The sequence below is a fragment of the Lepidochelys olivacea genome, assembly GCF_965140295.1.
Source record: "Lepidochelys olivacea isolate rLepOli2 genome assembly, chromosome: 1".
NCBI lineage: Eukaryota > Metazoa > Chordata > Testudines > Cheloniidae > Lepidochelys > Lepidochelys olivacea.
Window position 1 is genome coordinate 259255158 of NC_140411.1, and position 18436 is coordinate 259273593.

An 18436-nucleotide genomic window follows, 5' to 3' on the forward strand; every position below is an offset into this window, starting at 1 on the left:
TCGGGCTCCAGCTTCCCCCACACCCCTAGTCCAGGCTGTGGGCCCTGGCCCCTTAAATAAACGCCGTCGCTGGCTGGTGCGCCTTCTGATTGGCTGGTTCGGGTTCCGCCTCCGCCGTATGTTTCCTTCCCAGGCTCTTTGCCGCTTGCCTTGCCTCGGTGTCGCGGAGCTGGGGGAATGTGGGGCCGCCGTCTCCTGAGCTCCCCCCTCTCCCCGGGGCGGTGCAGGGCCTACAGGGCGAGGGCTGCCCTGGCCCAACTCAGCCACGTCCTGGAGGCTGAGCTGGAGAGCATCCGAGGCGCTGGTACCTGGAAGAGTGAGAGGGTTATAACATCAAAACAAGGGCCACATATCCACGTAGAAGGCAGCAGAGGAGGTGGGTATTGCATCAACGAAATGTAACGCGTCTCCGGTGCTGGCTAGGCAGTGGGAGAGGAGAGACCCACGGGGCAGAGGATTATAAGAAACTCCAGACGAATTTAAGACTATATAGGGGAGAGTGCAGCCCTGTGGCCCACGAAATTCAGCTTTGATATTCATCAGATAATGAATATAAACCAAAACAGCCTGACTCACCCATGTGCTAATGGTCGGGAAGGGGAGAGAGAACTGGAGAGAGAACCGTGGAGGCACATGCAGTAAAAACATGAACATGATTATTGTGTTTTATAAAAGACATGGAAAATACAGTATTATTTCAGGAAACCCCCGCTTTAGAGCAGTGTGTTTTCAGATTACAAAAGGGGTAGCTGAGATTATTGAATCAAGGGCAATGAAGATCGATAGGTCCTGGGTAGAAATTACATACACCAAAAGATTACAGAACGAAGGATTGTTTAATTTAGGTGGGAGAAGTGTTCGAGAAGATTTAAGCATTGTCAGGCTAAAATAATATTTTTTTAAAATGTAAAACAAAGACTATTGAACATCCAGTTTAATGGACATTGTTTATACACTGTTTATTTTTTGTATTTCTCTCACCTTGGACAATGATGTTATATTAGCCATTTTCAGTTTTGTTTCTAGTCAATATATCTTTTGGGTTCTGCACAAGCACAATGTGGCAAGGCAGTTTGTGAAGATAGTATGGGGCTTTTTGTTTGTTTTTGTGTTTTTTATTTGAAAACTTTCTCTTTTAATTAAAAAACAAAACCCAATTCCGTGGGTGTCCATTTTTCTAAAACATAATTTTATTTTTGTTTGTTCGTAAAAAATACATTTTGGGCCTAATTTGACCTGCCTCGATGCCTATAACGGACAGATTTATTATTATGAGGACTATAGTGAAAGATGGTCAGATCCTTCCCTCTTATGCAGTCCCATAATATGAGAACAAGGGATCACTTGATTAAGTTAATGGCAAGTAAATTTAAAGCCAGTCAAAGGAAATACTGCTTCTTGCTGTGTGTAATCCAGCCTGTGGAATCCTTGCTACAGGAAGTCACGGAGTCAAATACTGCATCTGGAGTATTTAAAAAAGAGCTGGATGATTTTATGACCAATAATAATGTTTGTGTTTATGCCAGCTAAAATAAGGCAATCAAAACTCTCACTTCAAGAAGCAGAGTGATCACTGCAGCGCTTAGGAATGAATTTGTTCCTTCTTTTTAAGGTTTTTTGGGTGATAAATGCAAGGCAGTAGTATTTATGAGCACTGGACTGGGACTTGGAAGATGAGTTCTTCACTCTTCAGCAGATTTCTTGCATGACCTCAGGCAAGTCACTTGTGCTATGTCTACACTGGCAATTGAACGACAAAACTTTTGTCTTTCAGAGGTGTTACCACACCCCCTCAATCCCCCCAAAAGACAAAAGTTTTGCCAACGACAAGCGCCAGTGTGAACAGTGCGCTCCTGCCAACAACGCAAATGCCGCTCATTGGGGGTGGAAGTTTTTTGTTGGCAGGAGAGACAACAAACAGTGGCTACGCTGTGCGACTTTTAGTGGCACGGCTGTAGCGACACAGCCATGTTGTTAAAAGCCGTGTCGTTAAAAGCCTAAGGCTATGTCTACGCTAGAGACCTTACAGTGGCACAGCTCTCCTGTCGGCATAATTAAACCACCCCCCCGCGAGCGGCAGTAGCTGTGTCTTCTGCTGACGTAGTACACTCGCGCTTCTGTCAGTGTAACTTATCTCACTCAAAGATGTTGGGGTTTTTTTTTCACACCCCTGACAGACAAAAGTTTTTCCAACAAAAGTACTAGTGTAGACATAGCCTGACTCTCTGTCTCTTCAGACTTGAAATAAGGTGGAGACCAGGTGGGTGAGGTCATAGCTTTTATTGGACCAACTTCTGTTGGGGAGAGACAAGCTTTCAAGTCCCACAGAGCTCTTCAGGGCTGGGAAAGGTACTCTGAGCGTCACAGCTAAGGGCAGGCCTAAACCTGCAGAGAAGCAGCTGCCCTGCTGTAGGGTGAAGACGCTCTAAGGGCTAGTCTACACTGGCAACGCAGCGCTTGTGCGGTCGTGGTGTGGCACTGGGAGAGAGTGAAAAGTGTTCACCCACAGGCGATAGGCTATTTTTGTCTTTTATCATTTTCCTGTGTGAGTTCATTTGAAACCGTAATGGTTGTCTGGTTTCACACACATCGTTGTTACTGGGGAATTTAGTGCACTGATTGCGGTACGCCACATGTGATAGGCATGTGTAGGATGTATGGTTTTCGAAAGGTGTGTTGTAGGGGATGTTGATCATTATAGTAGTGGAGATATGTCTGCAGGTTTGCATTTGTTGTTCTGGCACGGTCCAGTGCTGCTTTGAGTTGGTGTGTTTTGATTTGTGGGAAGCTTGCTTCTGATGATGAGCTGGGGGAGGCTGTTTGAAGGCCAGAAGTGAGGCATCAGGAAAGATTTTTTTTTTTTTTTTCAGGATGAGGTCTCCACTCCGTATGGATTGTAGTTGTTTGATGAAACCCCATATGGGTTCCAGCGTGGGGTGAAGGGGATTTATTTCTGTATCAAAGCAGGTTCTCTTGGGGTATTTTGGTGGCCTGTTCCATGAAGCGATCTACTTCTCTGGAGTGTCCTTGTTTGGTGAAGTTGGTTTTGAGTGTGTTAATGTGTATATCTCAGATTTTCTCCTCTGACCATATTCTGTGGTACCTGAGTGCCTGCCTATAGATAACAGATTTCTTGGTGTGTTAGGGGTGGTTATTGGATCTGTGAAGGTAGGTGTGGCGATCCGTCAGTTTCTTGTATATAGTTGTCTGTAGGGTTCCATTGCTGAAGCTGATTGGGTGTCCAGGAAGTTGATGCTACTGTGGGAGTGTTCCAGAGAGAGTTTAATGGACAGATAGTGGTTTTTGAAGTTGTGGTGGAAATCTGTGAGGGAGTTTAAGCCTTCTGTCCAGAGGATGAAAATATCAATGTATCTCAGATATATAATTGGTTTTGTGGTGCACTTGTCCAGAAATTCTTCAAGGTAGCCAACAAAGCTATTGGCATATTGGGGAGCCATCCTAGTAACCAGGGCTGTTCCCATGGTTTAGACAAGGTTTTTGTTGAATGTAAAATTGTTTTGGGTGAGGATGTAATGGATGAGTTGGGAGAGCGTTTGGGGAGGATATCTGAGGTTTGTCCGTTGTCTTGTAAATATTTGAGGCAGGCAGCCATGTCGTCATTGTTAGGGTTGTTGTTGTATGGGGAAGTGACATGCATGGTGGTGAGGATGGTGTTCCAAGGGAGGTTGTTAATGTTACAGAGCTTGTGGAGGAAATCGGTTGTGTCCTGGAGGAAATTGGGCCTTTGTGCGGTGAGTGGTTTGACGATGGTTTCTATGAGTCCCAATATTCCTTCAGTAAGAGTGCTGTGGTCAGATATGATGGGTTGACCTGGGTTCCTTTGTTTGTGTAGCTTGGGAAGCATGTAGAAGGTGCCTGGCATGGGTTCATGGGGGATGAGTTTATAGAGTTTCTCTTGGAGTTGTTTGGAGAAGGATTTGATGATATTCCTAAATTCCTGGGTAAATTGTGGTGTGGGGTCTTTTTTGAGTTCTTTATAGTAGGTGGTGTCAGAGAGTTGTCAGTTGGCCTCATTAACATAGTCATCATAGTTGAGGACTACAGTGGCACTCCCTTTGACTTTGGTTTGATAACTATCTGGTGGTTAGATTTCAGGACTGTATGGCTGTCCTCTCAGTGGTGGATAGATTATGGTGGATGTGATGTTTGTTAAGGATTTCTCAGTCAATATTTTCCCCTGAAGCAATCAATGTAATCATGGGTGTGGTTTCATCCACTCTGTGGTATCCAATCTGAGGATTCTTTTTTCTTATGATTGCTGGTGGGGACGTGGTAATTGTGAGTGGTGTCATTGTGAAATAATTCTTTGAGGCGGAGGCAGTGGAAGAATTGTTCTAGTTTTCCACATGTTAGTACGGCATCAGGTTCTGTGGTGGGACAGAAGTTTAGCTCCTTGGAGCGTACAGATAATTCATCTCCAGTGAGGAGTAGTCTTGATAAATTGATGACATTTGGGTGTCGTGTAATGTCCATGTGGTAGGTACTGGTGCCATGGTTTCTCCCGGAGGTGTTCTGGGTCACTGTTGTTCTGTGGGTTGTGGGGTAGTTGTAGTTGGTTCCACTTTTTGTTTTTGTGTTGGGTGGCTGTCCTCAGGTTGTTGTTTTTTTTTGATAGTTGTTTTGGATTTCTTGCATCATTTCCAAGTAACTTTCTGTTTGTTTGTTTTTTCCTTCCAGTGTGTGGTGCACCTTTTTAACAGTGGGGGTAATTAATAATGGGAACAAATTACCAAAGGTAATGGTGGATTCTTCATCACAGGAAATTTTAAAATCAAGATTGGATTTTTTTTTTCTATAAGACCTGCTCTAATCTAAATAGGAATTAATTTAGGGAAGTCCTGTGTTATGCAGGAGGTCAGATAGACGATCACAGTGGTCCCTTCTGGCCTCAGCATTGTGAATCTCTACCTCAGTTTCCCCATCTGTCAAATGGGAATAATGTTGCCTTTCTCCCATGCTTTCTCTGTCTCTTGCTATGTTTTGTTATGATGCCCAGCCCAATGGAGCCCCAGTCACAGTTGGGTCACTATTGTAATACAAATAATAAAAATTGGCCCTGTACATTGAGAGTAAGAGCTTTAGTTTTTTGACTAAACCCATGGAGAAAACACAGAATTTCTACCCCACCATATATAAATTTCAAAACCCACTTAAAAAACCTAAGCCACTCACATGGCCAACCACCACCTTCCATGAGCTGTTTGGTTGTATCACTCTGAGATATATTCTAGAAACGTAATATTCCTGTTCTATAAAAAGCTTAACTCACACCTGGCTGTTGATGATTTGTGTCTGTGACTGCATATCACTGTCTAGACAAGTACCGATCTCTGGCAATATTTCAGCCCATTTATACTAAATCACAACAGAAAAACCAAACAAACAGAACTGGGGAAGCTGACTTCCTGATGCCCCCGATATGGTTAATGCATAGGTAAGGACCTGTCTACAAGAGAGAACCAACTTTTTACTGTGTCTTGAGATAGCGTATTGCAGCTCAGTCCTCTGACACTGAGGCGCTTGTAGTGTATTTTAGGCCCTTAGGCTGTGACTCTGTTCTTCAAACAGAATTAAGAAACTGTGTTTAAACATGCTTGTTGCTAATCTGTTTTTTAAGGGCCTAGGATGACCCTGATCCTGCAAACATATGCAGATGCTTTAATTTAAGCATGCGAGTGATCTCATTGGGTTCAATGGGATTACTCATGTGAGTAAGGATAAGCATGTGCATAAGTATTTGCAGGATATGGGGTCATGGTTTGGCAAGCCAGTGTGGTCAGGGCCTAATTTTGCTAGATTTCTACAGATTTCAAACAAACAAACACCCTTTTTTGTAATTTAATGAACATGAAAGGTGTTTTTTGTTTTTGTTTTTTAAAGATGGTTTGATCCCGTCTGCGTTGACTGGCCATAATTATGGTTTATTTGGATGGAAAGCTCTTTGGGCCAGGACTGTTTCTGTGTGTGTGTGTGTGTGTGTGTGTGTGTACACAGCACCTACCCAGCACGATAGGATTCTGATACTGACTGAGGCCCTTGGCTTCTACCATGGTATAAATGTTAAACGGAAATAATAAGCATTGGTCCTTATCAGCTCCCAGTCCTTTGTGGCTGGGAGCTCCCTGATGGTGACGGTTGAAGGGGAGTTGTCAGTGTCGGTTTCAGAATCCCATTTTGGTTTTGTGAACACCTGTTGTATTTCAACCTTCATTTCAAATGTAATCTTCAGTATGGCTTGGAGCAGTCAGCCTCTAGCAGGACTTTGACCCCATGTCCGTCCAGAAACTGTCTGAAAAGCTGGGACAGAGCACAGCAATGCACTCCTGGAGCAACAGGGGTTCTACTGGCAGGTCCAATACTGTTGACTGACTCCCTGCCTGAAAGCTGGTGGTAGGTGTTGGACAAGTCTCCAGAGGAAGAGCAGGCACAGAAAAGGTGTCAGAGGCTGTCTTAAGACATGCCGTCTGAGTCATTGCCAGGAACAGCGGGAAGGAGTGGAGACAGGAGGAGCTTGGCTTCCCCTAAAGGACTTGAACCAAACCCAGGACTCACCAGGGGGAGAGGACACTGAGGAGGCTGTGTCCGAAGTTTGTTGTTTTCCATAGATCTGTAACGCTCTTGAGCTTTTTAAGAATAAAGTGTGTGTGAGAAATTCCTTTGCTAAGCCTGTGTGTCCTTGCTTTGCTGCCCTGTTGTCCCGGGAGGGGTTAACTAGAAAAAACCAGCGATCCCACACCCAGATGGGCTCTGGGGACTGTGTCTAAGCTACTGGGGGCTCTGGGGCTGGGGCACTAGTTCCCGGCTCTGAGGCGGCTGGACTGTGGAATCTCAGTGCCCACGAAGGGTGTCAGATGTAGGGCCTGCACCCGGGAGTATGTCTTAAAGACCTAGTGGTAGGACTATTGAGTGACCGGTCACTCCCCAGGGCCAGGGAGCTTAGCAGCACATGGGATTTGTGGTTGGGAGCCAGTCACAACTGACTGGAGTCTGTTCAGAGAGCAGGACTCAGTTGTGACATTGGTTTTCTATTTAGGGCCTGGAAGAGGTGATACTTGCTCACGTTGTCATCTGAGAATTGGTTTGCCTATTTTTATCTGCATTTTCAGATTTTCATCCTATATTCAAAAAACAAAGTGACCAGAAAAAGCCAGGGTTTTAGCACTGTCCTTGAATCACCCTTTTTGGGAACCTGAATTTAACAACTGGAAACTTGGCCTGCCTATTTACCTGAACATCTTCTGAAGCAACAGGCAGCCTGTTTCCCACTGGATGGAGATCCCAGATAGAAGGATCCTCCTTGCCATGCCTGTGCTTATGTGAGGAGAGAGAGAGGGGAAACCGACTAAGCTGTCTTAGTGATGGGTCATTGTGAAGCAATTGGACTTATCTACTTTTGCCCAGTAATCGGCCTAGGGGGGCAGGCTGGGAATGTGTGACACAGGAATGTTTCCATGGTTCCGGGCACATACCTGGCTGCTTTTGGTGTGTTCGCTTCACTCCTGCTATTGGCTGAGGTTTTCTCTATTGTCTATTCAGTCCACTGCATGCATCCAATGAAGTGAGCTGTAGCTCATGAAAGCTTATGCGCAAATAAATTGTGTAGTCTCTCTAAGGTGCCACAAGTCCTCCTGTTCTTTTTGCGGATACAGACTAACACGGCTGCTACTCTGAAACCTATTGTCTTGCTGCATCAGGGGGTGGGTAGGAATTGCTCACTCCTTCCTGCCCTCCTCCTCTTTGCAGGGATCCTGAATTTCTGTGCCAATAACTACCTAGGGCTCTCCAGCCACCCTGAGGTGATCCGCTCTGGACTAGAGGCCCTGGAGAAGTTTGGAGCTGGCCTCAGCTCTGTCCGTTTCATCTGTGGGACGCAGGTATGGGTGGGGCCGTGATCCGGAGTGGAGTACTCACCTTTTCCTTGGGCTAAAACCCAAACATCTGTTGTGCTGCCTGCCACCAAGCTGCTCTGCTCCAAGGTGGAACCAAGTAGGGTGCTTTAGGTCTGTCGTGTGGGCTGGCCTCTCCTGGCTGGCTGGGTGGCTGGCTTCTCTGTTCTAGCCCCTCTTTTTCTCTCCTCTTCCTTCCCTTCTCCCCTACTTGTTTCTCCTTTCCTCCTCCATCTGATCTCTCTCTCCTCCTGTCCTGCTCCCCATGAATGTACTGTCCCCCCTCCCTTCCCTTTATTCCTCACTCTGCCCCTCCCACCCCGCCTCTGTCTGTGTGAGCCTGACCCTTCCACAAATAACCAGGTCTCCACATGAGCTCCTGGGAGAAGGCAAAGCCCTCACTCCCACTCTCTCTTGCATATTAGTTAGCTACCATTCTCCACGATCTCTTCCCAGGATCTTGATTTTCCCCCAAACCAATCCTATATCCACCACTGAGGAAAGAAACCTTTAGCTTTGCCTCCATAGTTACCTATAACAACAGTGCAGGCAGGTGCTCATGTGCTTCCCTTTCTCTAAACACTTATCGGCACGTGCATGTCCACACAGACACAGCTCTGCATGCTTATCCATACACATGGTCACACAGACACGCCCCTACATGCACTCAGTGTAAGGGTATAGAGTAGGCTTTTGCGTTAAACCAATAAAAACCCCCAAGGTTGTGTATAAAAAAACAAACAAACAAAAAAAACCAAAAAACAAACCCTGAGGATCTCTAGTGTTAAAATAAACACCCCAAATTTCCCAGGGCCAGACCTGCAGCTACAATAACTTGAGGTAGCTTCCATGGCATCAGTGAAGCGACCCCAGTTTACATCCGCTGAGGATCTGGGCCCTTTGTGTGGAACTTAAACATCTTGGGGCAACGCCCCAGATAAAAATGGGGAAGTGCCTCAGCGCACGTCACCTGTCCGTGTTGGTTTGGAGTCTTGTGGTTGCAGTGATTGGTTTGGGGGACCCACAATGTAGGTCCCTTGGTGAGAAAACTCATCTGGGGAAAAATAGGCACCCCAGACAGAAAACCATGGCAAGCAGGGAACTCTAGCTGGAGCAATGGTCATGTTAATTGAAACCCCTCACTCTCTGTCTTGGCTCTCTCTAGAATATACACAAGAACCTGGAGGAGAAGATCTCTCGTTTCCACCAGAGAGAAGATGCCATCCTGTATGCCAGCTGCTTTGATGCCAATGCTGGTATCTTTGAGGTTCATAGCGCATGTGTTGTGCTTTGTTTAGGGGGCAGCAAGGGCAAGGACCACATAGGCAACAAGTCAAGCTCCCAAAGCGGTTGCTTCTGCTGATGATCTAATTTCCCTCAGCGGGTTGCAGGCTGAAGTTAAGGGAGATGAGACAGGGACAGAGAGGAGGCCTAATGGCTCTGTGTGCTGCTGGGGCGGGGGGCTGAGTGCATCATGGAGGTAGTGCTCTCAGACAGGGAAGGGGTGGCATGGAGGTGCCATGGAGCTTTCTAGTCAGTCTTCATCTCCTCCTTCCTAGTAGGGGTGACCATCACAACGAATCCTAGGTTTTGGGTAGGCCTCTGCAGTGGAACCCATCCAGCTGTCTCCTCAGAGGGACCCATCACTGTTGGTCACCTTCTGCAAGACCCCAACATCCCCAACCTGAGCTCTCTGCACCCGCTCATATGAGAATTCAAAATGGATGCAGCCACTCCACCTAAAAAGTAGGGGAAGCGGTTCATGCATACTGGCAAGGGTGGGTGAGGCCTGCAGGGGAGGATGGGTAGCCCCTTGTGGACGTATGGTGATGGCGAGGATCCCAAAAGTGTGGGGCAAGGGACAACTGTCCCTAGCTTAGGCCCAGCCCTGGAAGAGGAAGTCAGCACATCCTGCAGGGTTGGTGGAGATGTGGCTTATGGAACAAACCACACAAAGAATGCAAAGGGAGAGGAACCCCATGGCAGGGAAAAGGAGCTGAGAGATAGAAGTCTTAGTGGTGTATCACATGACATGAGGAGGGACATGGTGCCCTGGCACTACTCCATGAGTGGCCTGACCACCAATAGGGTGCAGAGGATTCTGGTGGTCGGCTAGTGATGCTGCCAAGCCAGGAGTTCTGTGATGACACAGAATTTTGCCCATGTATCCAGCAAGGACGCTCCCCCTGTAACCCACCGCAGCCCATTGTTTTGCTGTCCGCAGGCACTGCTGACCCCAGAAGACGCGGTGCTGTCGGATGAGCTGAATCACGCCTCCATAATTGACGGGATCCGCCTGTGCAAGGCCAATAAATACCGCTACAAGCACATGGACATGCAGGACCTAGAGGCCAAGCTGCAGGCCGCACAGGTACAAAGACGTGCTCTGCCCTGGGAGTACACTCAGTCTGTGACCCACTTCCAGTCTAGGAGCAAGGTGTCCATCCCCCAGAGAATAACCTTGCATCTTCTAGAGAAGTAACCCCCTTTGGCCAGCACTCGAAGCAGCCTTGCTAGACTCTAGCAAGAATCCAATCCTTTGCTCATTGGCGGGAGGAAGCCTGCCACAATGTGAGCTCAAGAATGGATGGAGGGGAGATGGTGGATGGGGGCCATATATTCATGTACCGGGAGTACTAGACCCCAGTCTCCATTTCCTTCCACTTCCCAAAGAGATTTGCTCAAGCAGTTGTCTTTACCCACGATCCCTTGCAACCTGCCACACACTCTTCCACAGAAACACCGCCTGAGGCTGGTGGCTACCGATGGCGCCTTTTCCATGGATGGTGACATCGCTCCATTGAAGGAGATCTGCAGCCTGGCCCAGAAATACCAGGCCCTCGTCTTCATCGATGAATGCCATGCCACTGGCTTCCTTGGGCCCAATGGGCGGTACGAGACCAGGCCTTCCTGCTAGTCCCATGTCTTACTCTCAGGGGCTAGACCAGCCACTGGTGTGAATATGGGGTTTCTTCCTTGTGGGGCTGTGGATTCTTAGAGACACTAGTCCTTGAAGGGATCCCCACCTGGCCACTGACCCTCCCCAGCCTTACGAGATGGTAGCACCTTCCTTTCTCCACCTGTCTTTGTGTCAGGGAGTGGCATAACCAGGGTGGGCTCAGATTCTGGGGGTAGCGTTCTCAGTCTTGGGGTGTAGGTGGGCGGGGGATTTGTTTGGAGCATACTCAGGGGCCACGTCTCTGCTCTGACTTATGAAACCCCTGGTTTGCTGGGTGCAGGAAGTAAGAGCAGCCTGCCCTGGGGAGAGATGAGGATCCTACGCTCCAAGCCCCCAGTGCTGCCTTTGCTAACAGGGCTGGCTCCCTCCTGCAGGAGGCGACCTCACCCCATCTGGAGAGAGAACTCCCCTGAGGAGGCCAGCCAGGCTGGCTCAGCATGCTTCCCTGGCCTGCACCATGCTGCTTTATGCTACTGCTGGATGGACAAGGCCTCCCACAGCACAGCACATTGGGATTTCACAGCCTGCACCCATAGCTACCGTCCTGGTTCTGCGTATCCTTCGTTTTAGCACTGGATACAGAAGCTGGCAGTGGGGATCCAAATAGGTAGTGATGCCCATTGGGTTAACCTGCCACTGGTGGCGTGGCTACTCCATCAGGACTAGGAAACACCAGAGCCACGCTGGAGAGAAAATGGCAGTGAACTGGTGCCAGGCCACAGCCGCCACGGCCCAGTCCCCCGGGTCGGAGCAGCCAGGGCTGATGGGGTCTCTCCTTGCAGGGGTACTGATGAACTGTTGGGAGTAATGGACCAAGTGGACATCGTCAACTCAACGCTGGGGAAGGCACTTGGAGGAGCAGCAGGTTCAGATATTCCCCTTTCTGGGGCCTTGGCTTTTCTACGTGGCCCTGTACCCAGGAGCTCCCGGAAACCCTTCTGCCCCCCTCCCTTTAACAGTACAAAACTGATGGAAAGCACCAAGATGTGGACAGGAGCCGAAGGACCTGGACCCAACGAGGGTCACTGCAGCAAGGGTGAAGGGGGCCTAGCAAGCCCTGCCATGTGCACCCTCTTCTGACCTTCCTTTGGAGACGTCACACCTGGGCACCCAAGAGGGAACCCATTAGTGAAACTAACCAGCTGGGATCCCAGGCTCTGCTGCCTGTGTTACTGGGAGGGGCGGGAATTTCCCAGGGTCCTGTTGTTGGCTCTTCCTCCCCCTGTCCCTAATGACGCTCTGTTTCTGTCTCCTCCCCCTGCAGGTGGCTACACGACTGGTCCCAAGGCCCTTATCGACCTGCTGCGCCAGCGCTCCCGCCCATACCTCTTCTCCAACAGCCTGCCTCCCGCCGTCGTGGGCTGCGCCTCCAAGGCCCTGGACCTGCTCATGGAGAGCAATGCTATTGCGCAGTCCATGGTGGCCAAGACCAGGCGGTGAGGGCTGAGGACCTGGGATCCTGTCTCAGGGGGAGAGCCCCAACAAGCCCCTTCTCCATGCAGTCACTTCCCTGCCCATCTCACTCCCTTGGCCAGTAGACTCCTTTCTGCTCAGGAGTGAGTTGTTTCTGGTTCTTTATCCGTCCTCTGCTGATAGCACCACCTGTGGTTTCCATGGAGATGGCTGTGATATCACAGCCGTGGGATTACCTAGTGCGAGCTCCAGCATGACCCCACATGCCAGGCGCCTGTCTGGATGCAGAAGGCGCCATGATAGCCAGAGTGGCACAGCGGAGCCTGCCAAGGGGCCCTTTGAGGTGGGCAGAAAATAGGAGGGGATCTCAGAGGAACGGCCCCTTCCTCACGCAGGTTGGGTGGTGCGGCGTTTGATCCTGGCCATGGAGGAGCCAGGACGGTGCAGAGCCACACAGCTGCCAGAGCAGTGGGCTGATGGCTGAGGGGAAGGGCTTCCCCGAGCAGGGATGATGTGCTCCTCTTCCCTCCCCTGCCCCCCCTGCAGGTTCCGAAGCAAGATGGCTGCAGCTGGATTTAGCATCTCAGGGAATGATCACCCCATCTGCCCTGTGATGCTGGGCGAGGCCCGGCTAGCATCGGTGATGGCTGATGACATGCTGGAGAGAGGTAAACCTGGAGGGGGCTGTGGCTGTCAGGTGGTGGCGTCATGTGCAGATGAAGGGATGGCCTCTGATCCTCTTTCCCTGTAGCTATCTTACTCCATGTCTGGTAGCCGTATGGGATTTTCTGTACCTCCTCAGCCCCTCCAGCAATGGGGAAGTGCCCCGCTCTAGTTATTCCCTGCTACATTGCCTCTGCTTTGCTAAGGGGCTTTGGAGAAGAAATTTTCCCCACCCTGCCACTCTGCTGGGCAGCACATACACCATTGGCCCTTCCCATTGCTTCCCTTGCAACTCTGTAGGGGGTGCCTCTCCAGTACCAGCATGGAGTTGTGTGCTGCAGTATCTGATCCCTGCTTACGGGGGGACGGGGGGGAGTGAGAAAAGGAGCTAAAACCCCTGAAGACCCCCTCCCACCAGTAAAGGAGCCCCAGTATTAATGTTTGCCTCCCCCTTGCACATGACTCTCATCACCAGGCATTTATGTCATCGGCTTCAGCTACCCTGTGGTCCCCAAGGGGAAGGCACGGATTCGGGTGCAGATCTCAGCCGTCCACAGCGAGGACGACATCGACCGCTGCGTGGAGGCTTTCACAGAGGTGGGGCGTAAACATGGAGCATTGCCCTGAATAGCCAGCAGGCACAGGGGATGTGATGGGGCCTTTTCCAGCCTTTCCACAAGCAAGACTATGCCTAACCTGGGGAAGAACTATAACCAGAGTGATGCCCAGAAGATAGTAGAATGTTGAAGATAAATGGATCCTGGTCTCTAGGAGGCATTCGCTACCATAGCGTTTACAGTGGTGGGGGGCGATGGTTTGGGGGTGGCTCTTCATGTTACAACACACATTAAAGATTCCACCAAGACATAAAATCCGCACAATCAAGCATCTTGGTGTGATTCTCCCATCCCAGGCCTGCAGTCTGTTCTTCCCCTCCTTCCGGCTGCTGCGGGCCATGGTGGGGAGCTTGGAGGGGGGGAAATGGTGTTGTCCCCTGAGGACAGTTGTGGGGGGTTAGAGCCTGCTGTTAGTAATCATTGTACACTTAAAGGGCATGGTTCATCTTAGCCCCTCTAAACAGCTCCAGTGGCATAAAGGGGCTGGAAAGCCGGCAGATCTGGCCCCCAGGGAATTCCCCCAGTGCAGAGGGGAGCTGGCACAACAGCCATGCCCGTTGGCACATCACCTCACTAACTGCTGTAAAGGGCCCATTAGCCCTGCCTGGGATGTTGGTGCCACTGTAGCTAGGGGCTTGGGGCCACTCTCCCCTCTCTGGTAATAGTTTCCATGCCGCATTGGCCATTTCAAGCCCTTATGCTTAAGTTGCTGTCCTGGTCTCCGAACACTTCACCTCCCGTGTCTGTCTCGCCTACTCCGTCTGTAGGAGGCAGAGGAAATGCAGCTCAGTAGGTAGACCAGCAGCATTGTACCCCGTGGCCTTCTGGGGTCTCGTCAGGACTAGGCCACCGGTAAAATGGGCTGGGTTGGTTCTCGGTACCGTTCTTACGCAGTCTACAAACAACAATCACCATCCAGTAGAGGGCACTGCTGCCCAACGTCTCTTCATAGAAGAAGGCTGGGGAGGGAGGGAGGGGAGTTCACAGAGGCTGTGTTGTCTCCAGGGGTTGAGGAGATGATCGCATTTGATGACAGTAACCTATAATTTGGATCCATTTGTTGCAATTATAACATGCCAGAAAACATGGAGCGAGGTCGGGCACTGGGACTTGTTCGTTCAAGCTCTTTGTGAGCAATTCATTTTGCAGGAGCCAGAAGTGAACCCAAGACACCATGCAGGAGAATTTTTGGCATCGTCTTTGCTCTAAATCAGAAACCCCCCGCGTGTGTGCATGCATGCGGGCGCCCTGTGTTGGCACCGCTCTGCAGGGCAAGGCAGCACTAACGTTAGCTGGTAGCTAATCCTCCCTGCGTCCCTGGGAGCAGTGGTGGGAAGTGTTACTGCCCCTCTAGAGAGCAAGAGGTAGCCCCCAAGTTAAGGAGGTGCTGGCCTACACAAGGCCTGTAAGATTTGCCCCAGCCCCTTGAACTGTATCCAGTAGCAAACAGGGAGATATCTGAGGCCAGATGGTGCACGCTCAAGGCAGCCCACCTCGCTTAGGAGATGAGCAGCTGTATTTTGTCCCCTCTGAAGCTTCTAGATGGTCTTTTTTTACAAGTGAGAGCTCGGGCATCTCTTGGTAGTTCTTTATCCAGTGATGCGGCTTGAAAATGAGTTGGCTCTGCTTGTCGAACTGCCACCAAGACACCTGTAAAAAGCGGCTGGAACAGGGAGGCAGAACTAGCCTGGTTGGTCTCCCCTGGTAGCTGCTGGCCCACAAGAGGCACCAGGAGAAAGCACCTGGGCAGCAGAGCCACCGCAGGGCCAGGTAGTCATTTCTTTCCTGTTACTTTTCCACATAAGCAATCACCGCAGTTGCCACATGGCCACTGGGCACTCGCGGGGGTGGGATGAGAGGTGATTGGGAGCCTGGGAAGGGCTACCAGGAGGCAATCTCTGTTCAGACTTGGTCTCCACCACGAAAACAAATGGGAATTGCCCTGTTTTAAAATGACAGGGGGCTAAAGGATCAGGAGAACGTTTGCTCCGGTTCCCAAAGGGCTCCTGTGTGCGTGCTTCCCATCTGGTAAGCTCCAGCCTTGTGAAAACTCTCCAGTCATCGGAGCCTGCTGGCACCAGTGCTAACCAACTCAGAGCAAAACCCCTGCCCAGGGGCACCCCTAGCTGAGAGGGGGATAGCCGTGTCAGGGCCAGCATATGCAGAACAAGTCAGCTCTGTCTCATGGCCACAGAAAATTATGGGAAGCTGCCTGCCACTCAGGGGCCCCATTGTACCATAAAGCCAGCAGGGAGGGGCTAAGCCTCAGGGTGGGGGAGGTGCTTTGAGCCCCCCAGCAAAGCTTCCACCGTTTTAGTTATCTAAGCCACTTTTATCTTCTCGCAGCCTGTATTTACTTGTGCCCTTTTCTCCGCAGTAGGGGTAGTACACCTAGCCCTGGCCTTGCCCCTGCATCTGGCGCACTGTAGCGAACCTGCAGCAACTCTTCTGTTCCAGTCCTGGGTTCCCACACAGCTCTACCAAATGCTAATGTGCCCCATTCTTGGTTTGCAGCTCCCTGCTGCTCCAGACCTGCTCTTCTAGTGCCCCTCAGTCCTGGTCTGCAGCTGTCCCTGCTATCCTAATCCAGCACCCATGTCAGCCAGGAGTATTGCTGAGCCAGCGCACACAGGTTGATGGTAGAAAGAGGAAGCAGATGGGAGAGGAGAAAGGCAGTGCCCCTTTTGCTGCTGCCAAACTCTCCCCTAGTAACAAGATCCCTGTGCCTCCTTCCTCAAGTGGCCCAGTTTAGCCTCTTCCCCCTCAACTGCCAAATCCCTCCCCAAGGGGCCAGCTCCCCCAGCCCCACACCACCCAGCTGCCAGACCTGCCCAAACCTCCCCACTCCCTCTGCCACAGCTGCCTCCTCTGTCCCCTCCATCCTCCCGCTCCCCTTTAGCTGCCAAACCCTTTGTCTTCATCCAGGTCTTCCCCCAACAGCAGCTGTGGTTCAAGACCCAGCTGTGCAGTTTCTGCAACAGCGTGAGCAAAATGGGGAGATCTTGAGCAAGCAAGGGTTTGGAGAAATGAAATATTGCAAACAAATAATGCCCCGTCGATTGTGGGATTTGTGTTAACATTTAATTCACTCGAAAGCTCTCTGGTTCTCACCATTTACTGGTGTATGTCACAGTGCTGCAGATGACGCAGCTTCTCACAGTGTGCCCCACGGAAATCAGAGGGTGCTTGCTGCTCGGCAGACTACACAAGGCCAAGGCCATGCATCCCCTGCTATTCTAGTCTAGGGCTCTCCCCAGCTCTGCTGATGCACCTCAGTCCTGATCTGCCGCTCTCTGCCTCCTATGCAGTCCAGCCCCTCGCAACCCACACAGCGACACCAGTACATCTTGAGCCTGACCTGCAGCGACTGTATGCCTGACCTGCCACTGGTTGCAATGCGCACAGCCCTATCTCAAGCCGAATCTGCAGCTCCCCCTCATCCAATTCTGCGCAGAGGAAAAGACGTCTGTTAGTAGTGCGTTGGTGCTCTGCACTGGGCTGAGATCCACCGAGCTCATTTCATTACTGATGCCAAGGCAGCAGTTGAACCCAGTCCTCCAGAGCCCCATTAACTCTGCTCTACGCAGAGAAGACCTCAGCTGCGGGCAAGTATTTCACTGTAATTGGTATAGGTCAGGACGGAGACACAGACCAAGCCCATGGGGAGAGCAGGGCTTGAATCAAGGTAGCCACAGAGGCTGCTGCAGGCCCAGAGATGAGAGGCACAGGGCTGCTTTGGGTTCATTTGTTTGGGCTGTGGCGGGAAACGGAGCCGACCCTGTCCCAAGTCCTTCACAGCAGATAAATCGCTCAAACAACAGGCAAGCACAAGGACTCCCTGTGTAAACAGCTAACCACTGCCCTTCTTGCTTCTGGCTGTCTCTCTTCTTGCTCCCAGGTAAGGAATAGGGGACAGAGGGAGCAGAAGTGACCCCACTTCCGAGAGTCCATGCCAGTGCCCGGTAACCTTCATGGGAAGGCTCCCATGATTGGTTCCCATGAGTGCAGTGGGCTCTGGTTCAGGCCCATAGTACAGAACCCACCTCCTCCCAATGCAGCCCTGCCCTGCTCTGCCACCACAGGGAACCCTCCAGTTTAACCGAGCAGCACAGCACCCACTTCCCTTTGGGATTAGCCTTGCTGTGGTAGCACTGGGGACAAGCTGACGTCCTGAAGTGGGGATTTGAACCTATGACCCATAAGCAAAGGCTTAGCAGGCTGTGCCACTTAGCCAAGCAGCTGTGGATAGCAAAGGGATCAGTTTGGCTCCAGTTATGTATTAAATGCCACAGACTCCTACAAGTTCTTATTCTGTATCTTTATTGCTCCACACACACAGCAGGACTTCCGTTTGGTAGTAATCGTAGCCAGCATTTCTGTAGCACCTTACCCCCATGGATCCCAAAGCCTTAGTATTATGAATCTAAACCTGAGATGACTATTGATGCCTCCAGTTCCCATAGCACTCTGTTCCTGGCTTCATTCCCTTGGATATGGGTGGGGAGCCCAAGTTCTGGCTTCCCCCTCTTCTGTAAATTTCTAGGGATCCCCAGCTTTCCACAGCCTCAGAATTTCCTCCAGGAGGATGCTGGATCCCGGCTGTAGGGGATGGAGAGATTAGAGGAGTATCTCTCCGTGATTTCTTGCTGGTCCAGGTGGAGATGAGAACATCTGGAGAGGACTCCCAGCTCTATCTGCAGTAAGGAACGTGGGTGGGGTCATGCCATCCTTCGCTCAGCCTCTCACGCCCTGGCTGCGCAGGCGATTTCAAACTGCTGCAACATGATAGCAAACCCCTGAAGGAGCACCAAGGTGGCAATGCACCCATGACCTCACCCCTCCAGTGGGGGAAGAGCCCCCTGCCCCTCACTGTCCTA

At 50.7% G+C, this 18436-nt stretch overlaps 1 protein-coding gene across 1 annotated transcript; it reads left to right on the top strand.

Moving 5' to 3' along the window:
- Positions 1 to 128: 128 nt before the first annotated feature.
- GCAT (glycine C-acetyltransferase) lies at positions 129 to 13849 on the top strand. The gene is made up of 9 exons (XM_084642365.1): positions 129 to 376; positions 7765 to 7895; positions 9073 to 9174; positions 10132 to 10278; positions 10645 to 10799; positions 11649 to 11731; positions 12131 to 12302; positions 12826 to 12947; positions 13418 to 13849. Exons 1-9 carry the CDS (start codon positions 178 to 180, stop codon positions 13567 to 13569), a joined length of 1263 nt encoding a protein of 420 aa, XP_084498491.1. The 5' UTR covers positions 129 to 177; the 3' UTR covers positions 13570 to 13849.
- Positions 13850 to 18436: the final 4587 nt, after the last annotated feature.